The 16,193-nt window shown below is 41.4% G+C and overlaps 1 protein-coding gene across 1 annotated transcript in view; it reads right to left on the bottom strand.

Annotated features, from left to right (window-relative positions):
* Positions 1-2,024: 2,024 nt before the first annotated feature.
* BRAP (BRCA1 associated protein) overlaps positions 2,025-16,193 on the bottom strand; it is a 29,819-nt gene continuing 15,650 nt past the window's right edge. The window contains exons 10-13 of the mRNA XM_057743874.1: positions 14,391-14,480; positions 8,688-8,837; positions 7,313-7,416; positions 2,025-4,486 (exon numbers count right to left, since the gene is read on the bottom strand). Coding sequence (XP_057599857.1) covers positions 4,123-4,486; positions 7,313-7,416; positions 8,688-8,837; positions 14,391-14,480 — 708 coding nt within the window. The 3' untranslated portion in view covers positions 2,025-4,122. The remainder of the gene's footprint in view (positions 4,487-7,312; positions 7,417-8,687; positions 8,838-14,390; positions 14,481-16,193) is intronic.

The raw sequence follows: 16,193 nt of genomic DNA, 5'->3' as shown, positions 1-16,193 counted from the left end.
AAGAGATGTCTCCACAGAGGCCACGTCAGAACTGTTTCTCCTATTCAGCATTTGCTGTGCTCAGTGTGTCACAGGCTCACTTTGATATTTTGAAAAGAATCACGCTGTCATGTTGTACTGGGGTAGATTCATCCTGGGTGTCGTACACCTTCATGGTCTAAGACCTTGCAGGTGATTTCACTCTTGGACAGACTCCCTCCCTCCACTCCCCACTGGACAAACTTCTCTGCATTTATTTCTAGAGGCTGGCTCTGAAGGAGTTTTGGGTCAGGGGATTTAGAACACGGTCTGAAAAGAAGCAAAGCTGCTTTAGTTCACGTTGTGTGCTTGGTAATTAGCCTTGGAGTAACAAATGTTAACCGCACCAGTGCAGTTCCGTGCCAAGTACCAAAATCACATTTTGCAGCTGATTCCAGTGAGGAATTTCTGACCCGAAGCAGTTAAATATTAGTCCCCAAAGACCACAGTCATCCTGTATAAAACAAGATTGTTCATCTCTTCTTGGCCTTAACGCAGTAAGAATTAAAAATCCAGATTAAAAACCAACTGCAGAGCCCCTTTCAGGCTCTCCTAAGCTTCTAGAATTATAGTGAGAGACGACTCAATGTTCACGAAAAGTATACTAGCTAAAATGATTCTGAAATAGTTTTGGCTTCTGGAAGTACAGCTTTCAAAATTTATGTCGGCTAGAAACTGCTGTCCTAAACGACAGCATTCCGGGGAGGGCACGCGAGTTTCAGGGATGCAAGAAGGGTGGTAAATAGTTACCACTACCTTTAAAAAAAGAAAAGTGTGTGTAAAGGAATTGATTATGACATTCATCAGGATAAAGAGGCCACACTCCCCCTCCTCCCCCAACAAAAAGTAAAAAAGAAGCCTTATATAACTTGCCTGAAATCCCCTAATGCACAAATGCAAAGAATGTTTTTTTGTGTGCTGTAGGCTGACCACAGTACTGCATTTGCGGAGAGAAATCAACTTTTGCGGAGAGAAATCAACTTCACATCACAGAGGAGACACTTGGCTTTGGCTCTGGGGTAAAACTCAGGGTTCCTAAAGGGAAAGGCTTTTTTCCCTGTTACAACTTCACCCTCTTCTGTCATTTAAAATTTTTAACTACATCTGTTGCTTTTTAAAGCCACTACATAGAATTCTAGAACTCCCATTTCAGGAATTTTCACAGGCAAGAATGAAGACTGGTCAGCAGCAGAGGCCGGCCAGAGAACACTTACTTGGTGGCTTCCTAAACCTGCTTCAGGTGCTGGCCAGGTCTCTGGGTAGTTTAGATGTCCCCCAGCACCATTAAAGAGCAGGAGCTGGGTCTTAAGAAATTCCTGAAAAATTTCCCTTCTGCTGCCAACAGGGAAGTAACATAGCAGGATGACTGCAACAGAGTTAAGTCAGATTTATCCTGGAGAAAACAAAATAGCTTTCCTCAAATGTTGTAAGAGTGACTTTCCTTTTTTAGATAAGCCCATGGACTTTATCACGACAAGCCAAGATCTGCCACCAGCCCAAGCAACATGGCATTGTGCACAGCAGCCAGATCTTACGGATAGTATTTGCAGTTTGTGTATCCTGACTGCACTAGGAGAGGGGTTTCCAAGTGATGACAGAAGGTTGTTCATTTGTGATTTGCCAAGTTCTCCAGTGGCTGGCTGTTTAAATCACTTTCTCAGCCCTTTTGATGAGGACGACTTCACTGTGCAAGCGGGGAGCAGGGAGTTGCTCCAGTGCTTTATCTTACGTGGTGGATCTTTAACAAGTCACATTTATGACAGCTTCCAAAAATAAAACCACCTCAGCTCTGTGTAGGGCCTGGGAAAAAGTCTTGGGGGTAGAAACTGACCACTTTTAGTTTGCAAAAGAATTATGTTCCTGGGTCTTCTCCTAACCCAAGCCTCCAAATTCAGAGAATTTTCCCTCCTCTGTATCCGGTTCAGCTACTTTTTCTTAGATTATTCAAGTATGCGCTCCCAAGCAAATATCAACCAGAGAGACACAGATTTCACACGGGGGCAGAATCATTTCAAAGTTTGGTTATTTTAATGCAATTTCATTGTTCAAGGTAGTATGGATACGTTAAGTGGTTCATTTCTATCCTGCAGAAAACACTAACAGCTTCTACCTTATGTAGTTTTGTCAAATTCAAACAAGACTCGCTGACCGTTTAAAAAAAAAACATTTTCTTTACATAGCTTGACAAGATTTTTTTCTGGAACATTTTTTTCTTTAAACCTTCAAGTAGTTTGGAAACATTTGCCTATTTGCTCATTCCTCTGGGCACAGCCTGTCAGAGAGCATTTATCCCACCTGTACTGAAAATCTCTGTTCTCCCAGCTGGTGGTAGGGCTGCTTGATGGAGGTGATCATAGAGAAACGAGGAGCAGGCAAGCTTTGTCGACTACTTCTAATTCTCTTAATTAGTATGCTACGACCCACCCTAGCTTCTGCAAGGTCAAACATGCAAGACAAGGACTTGGCCAAAAAAGCAGGATTCTAACTAGTGTAAAAATAGATTTTAAATAAAATAGAATCTCTATAGGAAAGAGAATTAGGTTAGCCTCCTGTTCCCACTCTTGCTTTAAGATCTGTTTATATAAGTCCAAGGGGGATTTATGGAGTTGGTTTGCCCTAAGGAAAAACTGAGGATGTCTGAGTACATTCATGTCGCAAAGTTACAGGGAAGGTTCTTTGGGAAGTGCTGCAGCACATCCCACAAAAATGGATGCTGGTTAGCAATACAGTTGGTGTGCGAACAAGTAACAATGTAAGACCTTTAGGTCAAAGAGGAGGAGGCCTCATTAGAGGCTGAAAACCAGTTCTGAAGTGTAATAATTTGAAAACTTCAGCTAATTATAAAAAAAGAAAAGAAAACCTATCATTTAACAGTATGTCTTATTAACCTATCCAGCTACCTCTTTTGGAAGCAAATTCCAACATGGATCTTACTCTTATTTTGCTTAATTACTACATATTATGAATTTTTTTTTGATATTTCCATTTCTAGAAAAAGTACACAGCCCCTCTGTTGGCCCACCTGAGCATTACATGACTGTTTTACAGGGGCCTCTGTTAAAATTCTAATTTTCAGATTTAGCAACAGCCTTTTGGATATATCTTGATGGCGTAACTGAAAATCTGCCCAAGCTCCCTCTAGCCACAACCTGAACATGCAGCCCAATCTTTTGTAAACACTCAGAAAATACCGATCCCAGCAAAATACAGTTAGCCAGTCTGAGGTCTCACTCTACCTTTTCATGTGGATGATAAATCTGCCTGCTTATCCTTGCTGGATGCTAGGAAATCCACTCTGAGATTAGAGTCTTGGAGCAAACATTAAGCCTCCTTCTCTGAGGTTCATAAGGAGCTGTGGAGGCATCAAAAATAAACAAAGTGGGGACGTCACCATTTTTCCTACACTGGGTCCACTCAGTCTGCCTACGGCTGTTTGTTTTTCCTGGCTAGGCCTGGAGCAAGAGGAGATGGCTGCTGGTGACCAGCCAGTGCTGGGTTTACAGACCCGGCCTCTTTTCATATAACATTCAACCAATTCTTCAATTCTCCGGAGGCAGGGAGGGATGCCAATGATATGAGACTCATGCTAGGGAATTTTCATAAATCCTCAGTGGCCCATGGCAACCTCTCTCTCAAGCAGCTGCTATGACCTCAGGCAGGTTTGGTACTTTAGGGCTGGGTAAAGCCCTAGATTGACCTCAGACCTTTAAGGGGACACAAAAAAATTCAACCTCTTAAACCGACCCCAGAACTGAATGTCAAACACACCAACTCAATAAATACAACAGAAAAATGCACAGAAGAGTTGGGGCATCTATCAAGTAGGAAGGCAAAATGGGCATCAGAACATCTGAGGTTAGTGAACTATTATGGTCGAAGAAAAGCAGCCACCTTTGAAAACACTGCCTGTTTCCCTCAGCTCTGCTAGTTGTCAGCCCTCCAACGTTCATTACACCACACACTAGCAAATGAAAGATCTGAACAACTGTGGCTTGATCCTCACTTATACTGATTCAGGGTCCACCCTCACATTTAGCTGAAGGCCCCGGCACTCCCTTGCTGTGCCAGGGAAAACAGTCTCGGGGACATGTGTTTCTCTGAAGGTCACTTTCCCCTCTTGCTGCGGCCCTTCCTGGAGGACAGCTTCCCGCTACCCCCCGAAGACGGGGGGCTCGAGGCCGAGGCCATGGCGATGTTGATCTGTCCCTCCTGAATTTCCTGCCGAGTCTCAGCGGGCAGGTGGTTGATCTTCTGCTGTGTCTCCAGGTAGAACATGACGTCCCGCAGCTGCTCCTGGATCTCGGTGATCTGCAGGTCCTTCTGGTCGCAGGTCTCCTTTAACACCCTCTCCTCTTCCTTCAGCTTGTTCTGTAGGAGGACTTGGTTGGCTCGTAAACACTTGTTCATTTCCTGCTCCTCTTTGAGCTCTGTGGTGAGTTTGGCCACTTTCGTGTTCAGCTGAGTGCACCTTTTACAAAACAAAGGAAGACAAAGCACGTTTTTCATTTGCTGACACAGTCCCCTTCTGCTCTGGGATTGAACAGAGGCACCATGACCTCAGAATCCACTTAGGACAGACCCCTCCCTCCCATGGCCAGGGAGAATGGTTTGCTGCCATTGTGAACAGCTACCTAAAACAAGATCTGTCCTGATCTTTATAACATCATATGAAGGTCCCATAATAATCTGCTCATCAGTAATTTGCTAAAACAAGAATTTGCTCAAGTTAACTCAAGCGCAACCTCAGGACAATTTTTTTTTTTTTAAGGATCAGAAATTTTGCAACAGTAGAAACTATTCTGTGATTCATGGGAAAACTTCTATGGCTTCTCTGTGTTCACATGGGTGGCTTACAGGTGAGAGCTGTGATGAAGAAGTTATGAGGAAAAGTGACATTCTTAAAGAGTCAAGCACTTTGACCTCACTGCTTTTGCTGCAGAAGTGCTTTCAAGAATAGGGAGTGCCTTACTGATGCTCAATCTTACAAGTAAAGAATGACAAATTAAAACACCACTTGAAATACCATTGTTATGTATCAGAATGCCAAAGAGCTCAGATGTGGGAAAAGGGGGCACTCCCACACGCTGGCACTGGAGTGTGAACTGGTACAAACTCCTTGGAAATCAGTTTGACAACATCAATGAAAATCAAAATTTCACCTGCCCTCTGACATAGCTATTCTACTTCCAGGAATTTATCCCCCATAAAATAAATTTACTCAGAATTGCACTAAATGACTATATTACCGAAAGCAATTTACAGATTCAATGCAATCCCAATCAAATTACCAAATGGCATTTTTCACAGAACTAGAACAAGAAATTTTACGATTTGTATGGAAACGCAAAAGACCCCGAATAGCCAAAGCAATCTTGAGAAGGAAAGACGGAGTTGGGGGAATCAGGCTTCCCGACTTCAGGCTATACTATAAGGCTACAGTGATCAAGACAGTATGGTACTGGCACAAAAACAGAAATATAGATCAATGGAACAGGACAGAAAGCCCAGAGATAAACTACGGTCAACTAATCTATGACAAAGGAGGCAAGGATATACAATGGAGAAAAGGCAGCCTCTTCAATAAGTGGTGCTGGGAAAACTGGACAGCTACATGGAAAAGAATGAAATTAGAACACTTCCTAACACCATACACAAAAATAAACTCAAAATGGATAAAAGACCTAAATGTAAGACCAGACACTATAAAACTCCTAGAGGAAAACATAGGAAATAACAGCAAGATCTTTTTTGACCCACCCCCTAGAATAATGGAAATAAAGACAAAAATAAATAAGTGGGACCTAATGAAACTTCAAAGATTCTGCACAGCAAAGGAAACTATAAGCAAGACGAAAAGACAACCCTCAGAATGGGAAAAAATATTTGCAAATGAATCAACAAAGGATTAATCTCCAAAATATATAAAGTTTATCCAGCTCAATATCAAAAAACCAAATAACCCAATCCAAAAATGGGCAGAAGACCTAAATAGGCATTTCTCCAAAGAAGACATACAGATGGCCAAGAGGCACATGACAAGCTGCTCAACATCACTAATTATTAGAGAAATGCAAATCAAAACTACAATGGGGTATCACCTCACACCGGTGAGAATGGGCATCATCAGAAAATTGACAAACAGTAAATGCTAGAGAGGGTGTGGAGAAAAAGGAACACTCTTGCGTTGCTGGTGGGAATGTAAATTGATACAGCCACTATGGAGAACAGTATGGAGGTTCCTTGCAAAACTAAAAACAGAACTACCATATGACCCAGCAATTCCACTCCTGGGCATATACCCAGAGAACACCATCATTCAAAAAGACACATGCACTCCAATGTTCATTGCAGCACTATTTACAATAGCCAGGACATGGAAACAACCTAAATGTCCATCAACAGATGAATGGATAAAGAAGATGTGGTACATACATACAATGGAATATTACTCCGCTGTAAAAAGCAATGAAACTGGGACATTTGTAGAGACGTGGATGGACCTAGAGACTGTCATACAGAGTGAAGTGAGTCAGAAAGAGAAAAACAAATATTGTATATTAACACATATATGTGGACTATAGAAAAATGGTACAAATCAACTGTTTGCAAGGTAGAAATAGAGACACAGATGTAGAGAACAAACATATGGACACCAAGTGGGGAAAGCGGGGAGGGTTGTGGGGGAATGAATTGGGAGATTGGGATACCAAATTGTACACTCTAAATATATGCAGTTTATTGTAAAAAAAAAAAAATGAAAAGTTAAAACAAACAAAAAAAAGAACTAGAAAGGTAGGTTCAATCAGCAGCAATTATCTTCGCAAATAACAGTAGTAGAGTATGTTCTTTCCACATTGTTGATGAGTTTTTCACTCCATATTCAACATCTTTGGCCTTTAATTCCCGACCGAGGCCAGAATGCATGCCATCTTCACCTTGAATGTAAGTCTCTTTCCTAACTGCCATTTCTCAGCCACCATGGCTCAGAGAAGCTTTAGGCACAAGGAAATTGCTTTCTACAGGCAAAAATGGAAGACACTTGCACACAGCATGAGCACAGACATCCAGAGAGAGCGCTGCATTCCACATGGCATCCATATGGCGTGAAACACTGAATTTTTCAGTAAACAGGATGTCACAGTAGGTTGACTCCATATATGGGGAGACCCCTGAAAATTTGGCGACACATACACCCGACAATGAGAGTGTGTTCATGGGTATAAAGGAGATTCTCTGTTTATGGGGCCTGTTAGAATAAAATAGCTAATTAAAAGAATAGGCCAGTTATACCTACTTTCTTTCCACAGACTGTTTTTCTTTCAGGAGATCATTTAGTCTGTGCTCCAGACTGTCACATTTCTCAATTGTTTCTTTAAATTTGGTCTTCATGTTGTTAATCTGAAAGAGCAAACAGAGTTCAGTTTCATTTCACAAAGACAAAGCTGTGAGGCCTTTGTGGCTAACTGCACAATTTTTCCCCCCAGTTACCTATCTTTAACTTTGACAAACCAAATTTAGGAAAGGTGAGACCATTATCTGAAAGAATTTTGGCAACAGGAATAAGTATTTTGAGAAATCCTTTTTTTCTTACCATTTCTCTAAATCAGGATGAAGTGGGATCAAGTGCTACTGAATTTTGTGTTTTTTTTTTTAAGTTTCTTTATACATATATATATTTAAATATTTATTTATTTGGCTGTGCCAGGTCTCAGTTGCGGCACGAGGAATTTAGTTCCATGACCAGGGATTGAACCTGGGCCCCCTGCATTGGGAGCGTGGAGTTTTAGCCACTGGACCATCAGGGAAGTTCCAAGAGCTACTGAATACTGAATGACACTGCTAGAAGGTAAAAAAAGAGCTTCAGGCTGTAGAGCATGAGATGGTTTGTTACAGGCCAGATCAGAACCTCCCATTCTTTTTTTTTTTTTTAATTGAAGTGTAGCTGTTTCAGGTACACTGCAAAATGATTCAGTTATATATATATTTCAGATTACTTTTCCTTATAGGTTATTACAAGATATTGAATACTGTTCCCTATGGTATACAGTACATCCTTGTTGCTTATCTATTTCATATATGGTAGTGTGTATCTGTTAATCCCATACATTGCTTCCTTTCCCCTTTGGTAAACGTAAGTTTGTTTTCTATCTGTGAGTCTGTTTCTGTTTTGTAAATAGATTCATTTGTATTATTTTTTAGATTTGGATATAAGTGACATCATATAATGTTTGTCTTTCTCTATCTGACTGACTTTATTTAGTATGATAATCCTTAGGTCCATTCATGCTACTACTGCAAATGGCATTTCATTCTTTTTTAATGGCTGAGTAATATTCCATTATACATATGTACCACATCTTCTTTATCCATTTATATGTCGATGGACATTTAGGTTTCTTCCATGTCTTGGCTATCGTAAGTAGTGCTGCTATGAACACTGGGGTGCATTTATCTTTTCAAATGAGAGTTTTCATCTTTTTCAGATGTATGCCCAGGAGTGGGATTGCAGGATCATATGGTAGCTCTATTTTTAGTTTTTTAAGGAACAACCATACTGTCCACAGTGATTGCACCAATTTACATTCCCATCAACAGTGTAGGAGGGCAGAATCTCCTATTCTTAACTCACCACTGTTTTTTAACTCTTGAGATCATATTCTAAAAGTTACCTGACCCTTGAATAATGTGGGGGTTGGGGTCTCAACCCTCCTCAAAGTTGAAGATCCAAGTGTAACTTTATCATCGGCCCTCTGTATCCACGGTTCTGCATCTGTGGATTCAACCACCTGTGAATCCTGCAGTACTGCAGCAGGTATCCACTGAAAAAAATCCCCACATATAAGTGGATCTGTGCAATTCAAACCCATGCTGTTTGAGTCACCTGTATTATCCAAATAATCTGAAGGTACTTGCAACAGGTGATTCTAGCTGTTTGGTGTTTTTTTCCCTCCAAATTCACTATTAATTTTCTCATGTACCATGAAGCCATGTGGAATATACACAGTTCTTATTTTATTGAGTTTATATAAAGGCAATTTACAGAGTATATTCATATTACATTGTCTTAAAAACTTAAGAGAAATTTGAAATTCTGGTGTATTATGTGTCAGATGGCAGCAATCCTAGCCAGGAGTCTGTGGAAGTCTAGTTAGGTAGACACTGGATTCACACAGGTGTGAAGATCTACAGACCTGGGAAACGCCTCAACTCCGCTGGTCTAAGGAAACAGGGAGAGGATAGGTGGATCATGAGGTAATAATACAGTAAGTCCCCTACACACGAACTTGAAGTTGCAAACTTTCAAAGATATGAATGTGCGTTTGCATGTCTAATCACATACATTAGTTCGTGTCTGGCATACACTGTCATGTGTGTGCATCATCTACAAGTGGTCGTGGTTTTTGTGTACTTTACTGTACAATACTGTATAGAGCACAGTAGTACGGTATCTTTATTTCAAGCCCAGGGTGTCATCTAAGATGAGAAAAAAAGAACTACTACCCAGACATCACTGGATCGTTTTTCCAAGAGAGTAGACAGAATTGAATCCAGCAAGGAACCAGAACCTGTGCCATCAGCATCAGGCATGACTGAAACTGCAGCTCATCCTCCCTCTCCTGTTGCTGACAATCCTTCAGCTTTACCATCTCCCTCCGCCTCTCCCTCCTCCAGTCAGTAACTCTTCCTGCCTGTTCAATGGATGCCAGCCCCTGTGTGCCAGCCATTGTACTGGACTACTGTACTCTTCAAGGTACTCTACTGTAAGATTAAAAATGTTTTATTTTTTGTGTTTATTTTTTATGTATTATTTGTGTGAAAATTATTATAAACCTATTACTACATAGCTGATTGTGTTAGCTGGGTACCTAGGCTAACTTTGTTGGACTTAGGAACAAATTGGACTTAACGAACATGCTCTCGGAACGGAACTCATTTGTATGTAGAGGGCTTACTGTTACAGGAAACTGAAGCGACTGAGAATTTAAACCCTATGGCCCAGGCACTGGCTAGGTGTTTTATAGACAGTATCTCATTTATTCTTTATAACAAGCCTATGACTTAGCTATGTAAACTTTTTACAGAAACTGAGCCTCAGAGAAAGGTGAGGCAATACACCCCAAGGTTACCCAGCTAGAGTGACATAGGTCCAGAAGTGGACCGCAAGTCTGGGTCCAAAGCCAGGTTCTAAAACTCTCTGCACTAGACAGGAGGCCAAAGCGCTACAGCAAAGGAAAAGTGACCTCTGGGCAAGATCTAAACTCTTAGCATGCCAGAAAAGGGGCCACTGCTTTTAACGCTTTTTCTTTCTTCCTTTCTCTCTTTCTCTCTTTTTCTTTCTTTCTTCCTTCCTTCCTTCCCTCCTTTCTTTCCTTCTTTCTTGACTGCATTGGGTCTTCATTGCTGTACATGGGCTTTTCTCTAGTTGTGGTGATATGGGGGCTACTTTTCATTGCGGTGTGCAGGCTTCTCAGTGTGGTGGCTTCTCTTGTTGCCAAGCACGAGCTCTAGGCACACAGGATTCACGAGATGCACTCGGGCTCAGCAGTTGTGGCTTGCAGGCTCCAGAGCTCAGGCTCAGTAGTTCAGGTGCATGGACTTAGTTACTCCAGGCCTCGAACCCGAGTCCCCTGCATTGGCAAGCAGATTCTTAAGTCCCTAATGCTTTTTTTTTTTTTTTAATGTGTCTCATTGATTATTTTTTTTGAAGTTTATTTATTTATTTTATTGGCTGTGTTGGGTCTTTTTTTGCTGTGCACGGGCTTTCTTTAGTTGTGGTGAGTGGGGGCTACTCTTCATCGTAGTGTGCGGGCTCCTCATTGCCGTTGCTTCTCTTGTTGTGGAGCACAGGCTCTAGGCACGTGGGCTTCAGCAGTTGCAGCACATGGGCTCAATAGTTGTGGCTCATGAGCTCTAAAGCACAGGCTCAACAGTTGTGGCGCACAGGCTTAGTTGCTCCACAACATGTGGGATCTTCCTGGAGCAGGGATCGAACCTGTGTTCCCTGCATTGGCAGGCGGGTTCTCAACCACTGCGCCACCTAGGAAGCCCGACCTAATGTATTCTTTTTGAACATTTGCTATGGCTTGCCTAGCAGGTCTCTAACAGCACTGATCTCTCTTTTTTAAATAAGAAAATAACTGCTTTGTAGAAATTAACTTTAGAGCCAACGTCATTAAGTTGGAAGAATATGCAATTAATGGGAGATTTCTAAAAGTTCCTCTATGTCATAAAAATAAAAATAGCTTTCAAATGGCTCTAATTCTATTTGGTATTAATTTTCTCCTCAAAAATTGTTTTAAGATAAGAGCACTAGATCCTTTTGACATTTTCTCTTATACTAACTCCTGTCAGTTTAGGGAATTTTGAAAGGACAGAAATGACCATCAAAAGGAACCAAACTGTCTATTTTGGTCACTAAAGGACAATAAGCCAAACATACTTAAATCAAGATGAAAAACACCAAGTAACCTCAAAAAGGTTTTTAATATTGCTAGAGACAAATGTTACAATGGCTTAAATTAGTGGTTTTAAAAACATTTCTGACCATTAGCCCTCAGTAAGAAACACTTAGGTTTAAAGAGAAAAGAGGTATCTTTAGGGGAATTAGCCTGTACTGATGGCCTACTCTATGCTCTTCATACATGGCCCCACTAAAACTAAGAACCTTCGAGTGGGTATAAGCTTCATTTTCCAGAACAGACTCTGCTCACACACTACAATAACTACACTACCTAAGGCATTGGGGAACTGAAACAGTATTAAAACTGAAGTCCACAGTGAATTTCAATCTTCAGCCCCTCCCGTCCCCCACATTAACTTTTTATGAGGCCCATGATCAAGAATCTCTGCCAGTGAAATGCATGCCCAGTTACTGTTTCTTCCTGCACGTGCTCTACTGCTAGAGGTGCCAATAGACAGAGGACTGGTCAAGAGGAGGACAGTGGCAGGAACAAAAGGCTTGCATCACCCATTAACTTAGATAAGTGACATTTTTTAACTAGAAAACAAAATATCCTTTTTGAGCTTTTTATTTAGGGCTGCCCTTGCCTCCACCTCATCCCTACCTAAGGGTAAACACAAGTTTCACATTTTTAGCTTCCCTGTCCTTTGACTTGCTTTCCACGGGCATGTGTTAGGGAATGCAGTTAATCCTAAAGAATCTTAAAAGGCAGAGAGAATCCTGAGCTTAGCTCTCAAATGTCTGCACAAAGCACTTTTGGTGGTCACGCTGGTATCATCCATGGAAAAACCCATTAGTGAGGCTGCACGGCGTTGCCAGTGCTCCTCCGTGGGAGCCCCAAACTTGACACCAAGTGGCAGCAACCCCCGCTCTGTCTCCTGAGTGCTGGTGGAGGCAACTCCTTCCCACATGGACTCCAATCAAGCCCTATTCAGTACAGGATGTCAAATAACCTGAAGCCCCTCTGGAAAGGCACTTCCATTGCTTAGAAGGTTCTTGTAAGAATTTCATCATTAACTTTTCACCAAGGATCATTTTAAAGCTGGTGTTAAGCCTTAATGAAAAAAACCTGATTTCTCCTCCTCTGTAGGCATACTCAGAAACTGGGGCCCATGGACCTGGTATAAAACGGAACTGCTAAGGTCCAGGATAACACCAGCCACCACTGAGTTAAGCCCCAGACCCGGCTCTGTAGTCCCCCATCTAAAGGTCCTGTTACTTGTGGGGGTTTGCAAAGTTTTAAAAGAATCACTTTAAAAACAATCATTTAAGTCAATCATCTAAAAAATTCAAAAGCCTTTATTGGGACTTCCCTGGGGGCACAGTGGTTTAAGAATCTGCCTGCCAATGCGGACCCAGGTTCAATTCCTGGTCCGGGAAGATCACACATGCCGTGGAGCAACTAAGCCTGTGTGCCACAACTACTGAGCCTGCATGCTGCAACTACTGAATCCGGAGCATCTAGAGCCTGTGCTCCACAACAAGAGAAGCCACTGCACTGAGAAGCCTGCACACTGCAGTGAAGAGCTGCCCCCGCTCACCACAACCAGAGAAAGCCCTCACACAGCAAAGAAGACCCAACGCAGCCAAAAAGAAAAAGAAAAAAAAAAAAACCCTTTATTTAACCCTAAGGAAATCACTAAATTATGAGCATTGTCCCTAGGTCATGAGAATGGTTCCCAGAGCCCTAGTTATACATGAACACTTAGGTGCTCACTGGTTTTCAAACTCCCCTCTCTGGAACCCTGAGGGTTCCTTGTACATGCTGGAGACAAAGTGAAAACCAAGCAGGTGGAGTTCCAGGCCATTCTAGGACAAGTTTCCACGAAAATCATACCATTTTTCTACCGACTGGAGTCGTGAATGCCCTCTTCTATAACGGATTATATTGTTAAATTTTGAAGACCACTGCCCTACACCAATAGGGTGCCATGGTGACTACTCCAGCATCTCTGCCTAATTTTATTCCCTTCAATTTCAAAGCAGCATTTTGTTGCCTCAGAAGCCATATTCAGCTCCCCAAAGCAGCTGTTCCCAAGTTGACAAACCAACTGGCTGACTCGAATTACAAACCCTCATGCACATACTTCTGTTTTTCAAATGGAATTGCACAAGGCACTAGAAAACCTGATTGAAGTTAACAAACAATCAACATCCCAACCCCAAAATACCAATATGCTCAAGCCTTTATATTCAAGGCTTCTTTTTTTTTTTCAGGTACACAGTAAGTATTTTATTTCTTCCTTAACCTGGCATAGCACAGGGCTTAGCACACAATACAGTCTTCATGATCTACTAATCCTAGGTGAGAATACATTTCCACTTCCTTCTCCTCTTAAATTATGCTTAGTTGATTATATTCGCAATAGTGTATTTTTGTCTCTTCCTTTTCCTCTTTTTGATTATTTCATTTTCATTGTGGTCTAGAATTTCTTGTTCCCTGATACAGCCTTCAGGGGCTAAGTATCTAGGATAATGACAATTCAGGTGTTTACTACTTCTCTAGAGTTAGGTTACTGGGCTGAGCCAACTGATTCCAAATCTTTTCTTTTTTCCCCCCCTCACTAGCCCCTGGCGTTGTTGAGAGTTATTTATTTATTTATTTATTTATTTATTTATTTATTTTTATTTTTATTTTTTAAAAAAATTTTGGCTGTGCCCTGAGGCATGAGGGATCTTTCCTGACCAGAGATGGAACCCACACCCGCTGCAGTGGACCACCAGGGAAGTCTGAGATTTAACTGACATATAACAAAGGTTTCTTTTTAGAGGTAAACCTGTTCTCAACCTATACATGAGACTAAGAAGGAAGACTCTAAGATTCTTTTTTCCCTTTACTCTGACTTCTCCCACCCAACATGAGGCTGTCCTAGCATGTGGCATTTCAGCAGTCACCAAACCAGAAACTTACTTCCTCTGCTGTGTCCTTCTCTATCCGAACTATCTTGTTTTCCCAGTAGATTCGCTGAGATTCCAGCTGGCTTGTTAGTAAATATGAATACTAGAAACACAGAGAATGAACACCAAAACATAAGTCACTGTTGTCAGTCTCTGAAATTCAATTAAAACCTGACTTTTAATGACCTGCAGAAGAGTAAGACGAACATTCAGAACGTATATTACACCTTGGTTCCACTCTACTCAATAAACCAGGGGAACACAGAGATGACAATTACACTTCCGTCCTCTGGGGACTTACAGTCTAGTTAGGGACAAACAGAGAAATGTACAATTAAAAAACCCCTTTTGTTTCTGTTTAAGATGACTTCAAGAAGAACCAGATGGTTTTAAATCAAAGTGTAACTCTAATCAACTCATCCATCTACCCCCTCCAAAAAGCTGTCCCTGTCACTCCCAGCCTTGGGTTAACTGCCCCCTCAGCCCCTACTGTGCCTATCATGAATAGCACTCATGACATCAGCACTTAATCACCAGTTTACCTGCCTCTCTCCTTGAGTGGACTGTGAACTCTTTGAAAGCGAGGATTATATCTTTACTTTTGTACCCTCAGTGCCAGGCACATTCTGCATGTCAAGAAATGTTTGCTGTCTGACTGCATGAATGAATGAACAGTGCTGTGTAACTACAGAGAAAGGATAGGTGGCTTATGATAGTAGGATCTGGTAGGACTTCTGAGAAAAGGTGAGATTTGAGAGCACTCTTGACAGACAGACAGGTGAAGGAGACAGATTCCAGAGAACTACCAAGATGTGAGCTGCGGACACTTAGGGTTGCTTCAGAGATGAAGTAAGACCAATGAGGCTGGGGTGTTAGGTATGGAGAGATGGGGCCTATGGAAGGCTCTTGGGTATGATATTGAGAAATGTGAGCCAAGGAGGGGCAAGATCACATCTGCATTCTGGAAAGACCATTCCAGGAGACTGGAAGAAATCTAATCATGCTTGCAGGCCAGAGAAGAGAATCAAAGAGCAAAAGAAAGAAAGGACAATTGGGAGAAGGTGTGTGTGTCACTAGAATGTAAGCTCCTTGAGGGCAGGTTGTCTATCTAATGCTGAGTTCCAGCACACGGAGAGCAGCCCTCCATAAATATTCACTGAATGAACATACGTAGTTAATGTGGAAAAGTTACTTATTCTAAAAACTTAACGTTAAAGATTTGAACTTTTTCCACATCAATACAATTTACTAATAATAACAACATCAGCCCTATTTTAGGCCATTCCACTGACCTTAAAAGTCTGGAGATGAGCAAGTTTTCAAATGTCCACTTCCTCCCAAGGTGAAGGTATTTGTTTTTAAAATAATCCTTTTGAAGTTTATATAAAATAGGACTCAGGTTAAACTTTTCCTTCTTTAATATAGGGAATTACTGCTATGAGAAAAATAAGACTGTCCTAATTTTGCTGTTTCTTCAATTATATGAATGCCTAAAAATGGCTTTATCTATATGAGTCCAATTCACAAATGCCAGCCCAACACAGGCGGAAAAGATTCTCGGCATGGGAAGATGCTATTGGGGTTTCCTCATCCTGACCAAGTTCGTTCACTTTCCAACTGCTATCGTAATGCCAACAGGAAGAGTCTTGTCTCTAGTTTTATCACAGCTACGGAGGTCAACCCTAATACTGAACTTCAGACAACTAGGAACATGACATTGAAAGTAATAAGACTAAGTGAAACTCAGACTTTCCAAGAAGAAAATCAGATGGAATAAAAATATTTTAATAATCCTGCAGAGCAATACAGACCTTAA

The sequence above is a fragment of the Hippopotamus amphibius genome, chromosome 8 (assembly GCF_030028045.1).
Source record: "Hippopotamus amphibius kiboko isolate mHipAmp2 chromosome 8, mHipAmp2.hap2, whole genome shotgun sequence".
Lineage (NCBI taxonomy): Eukaryota > Metazoa > Chordata > Mammalia > Artiodactyla > Hippopotamidae > Hippopotamus > Hippopotamus amphibius.
Note: the sequence above shows the minus strand (reverse complement) of the source record. Positions and strands in the feature narration are given on the sequence as shown.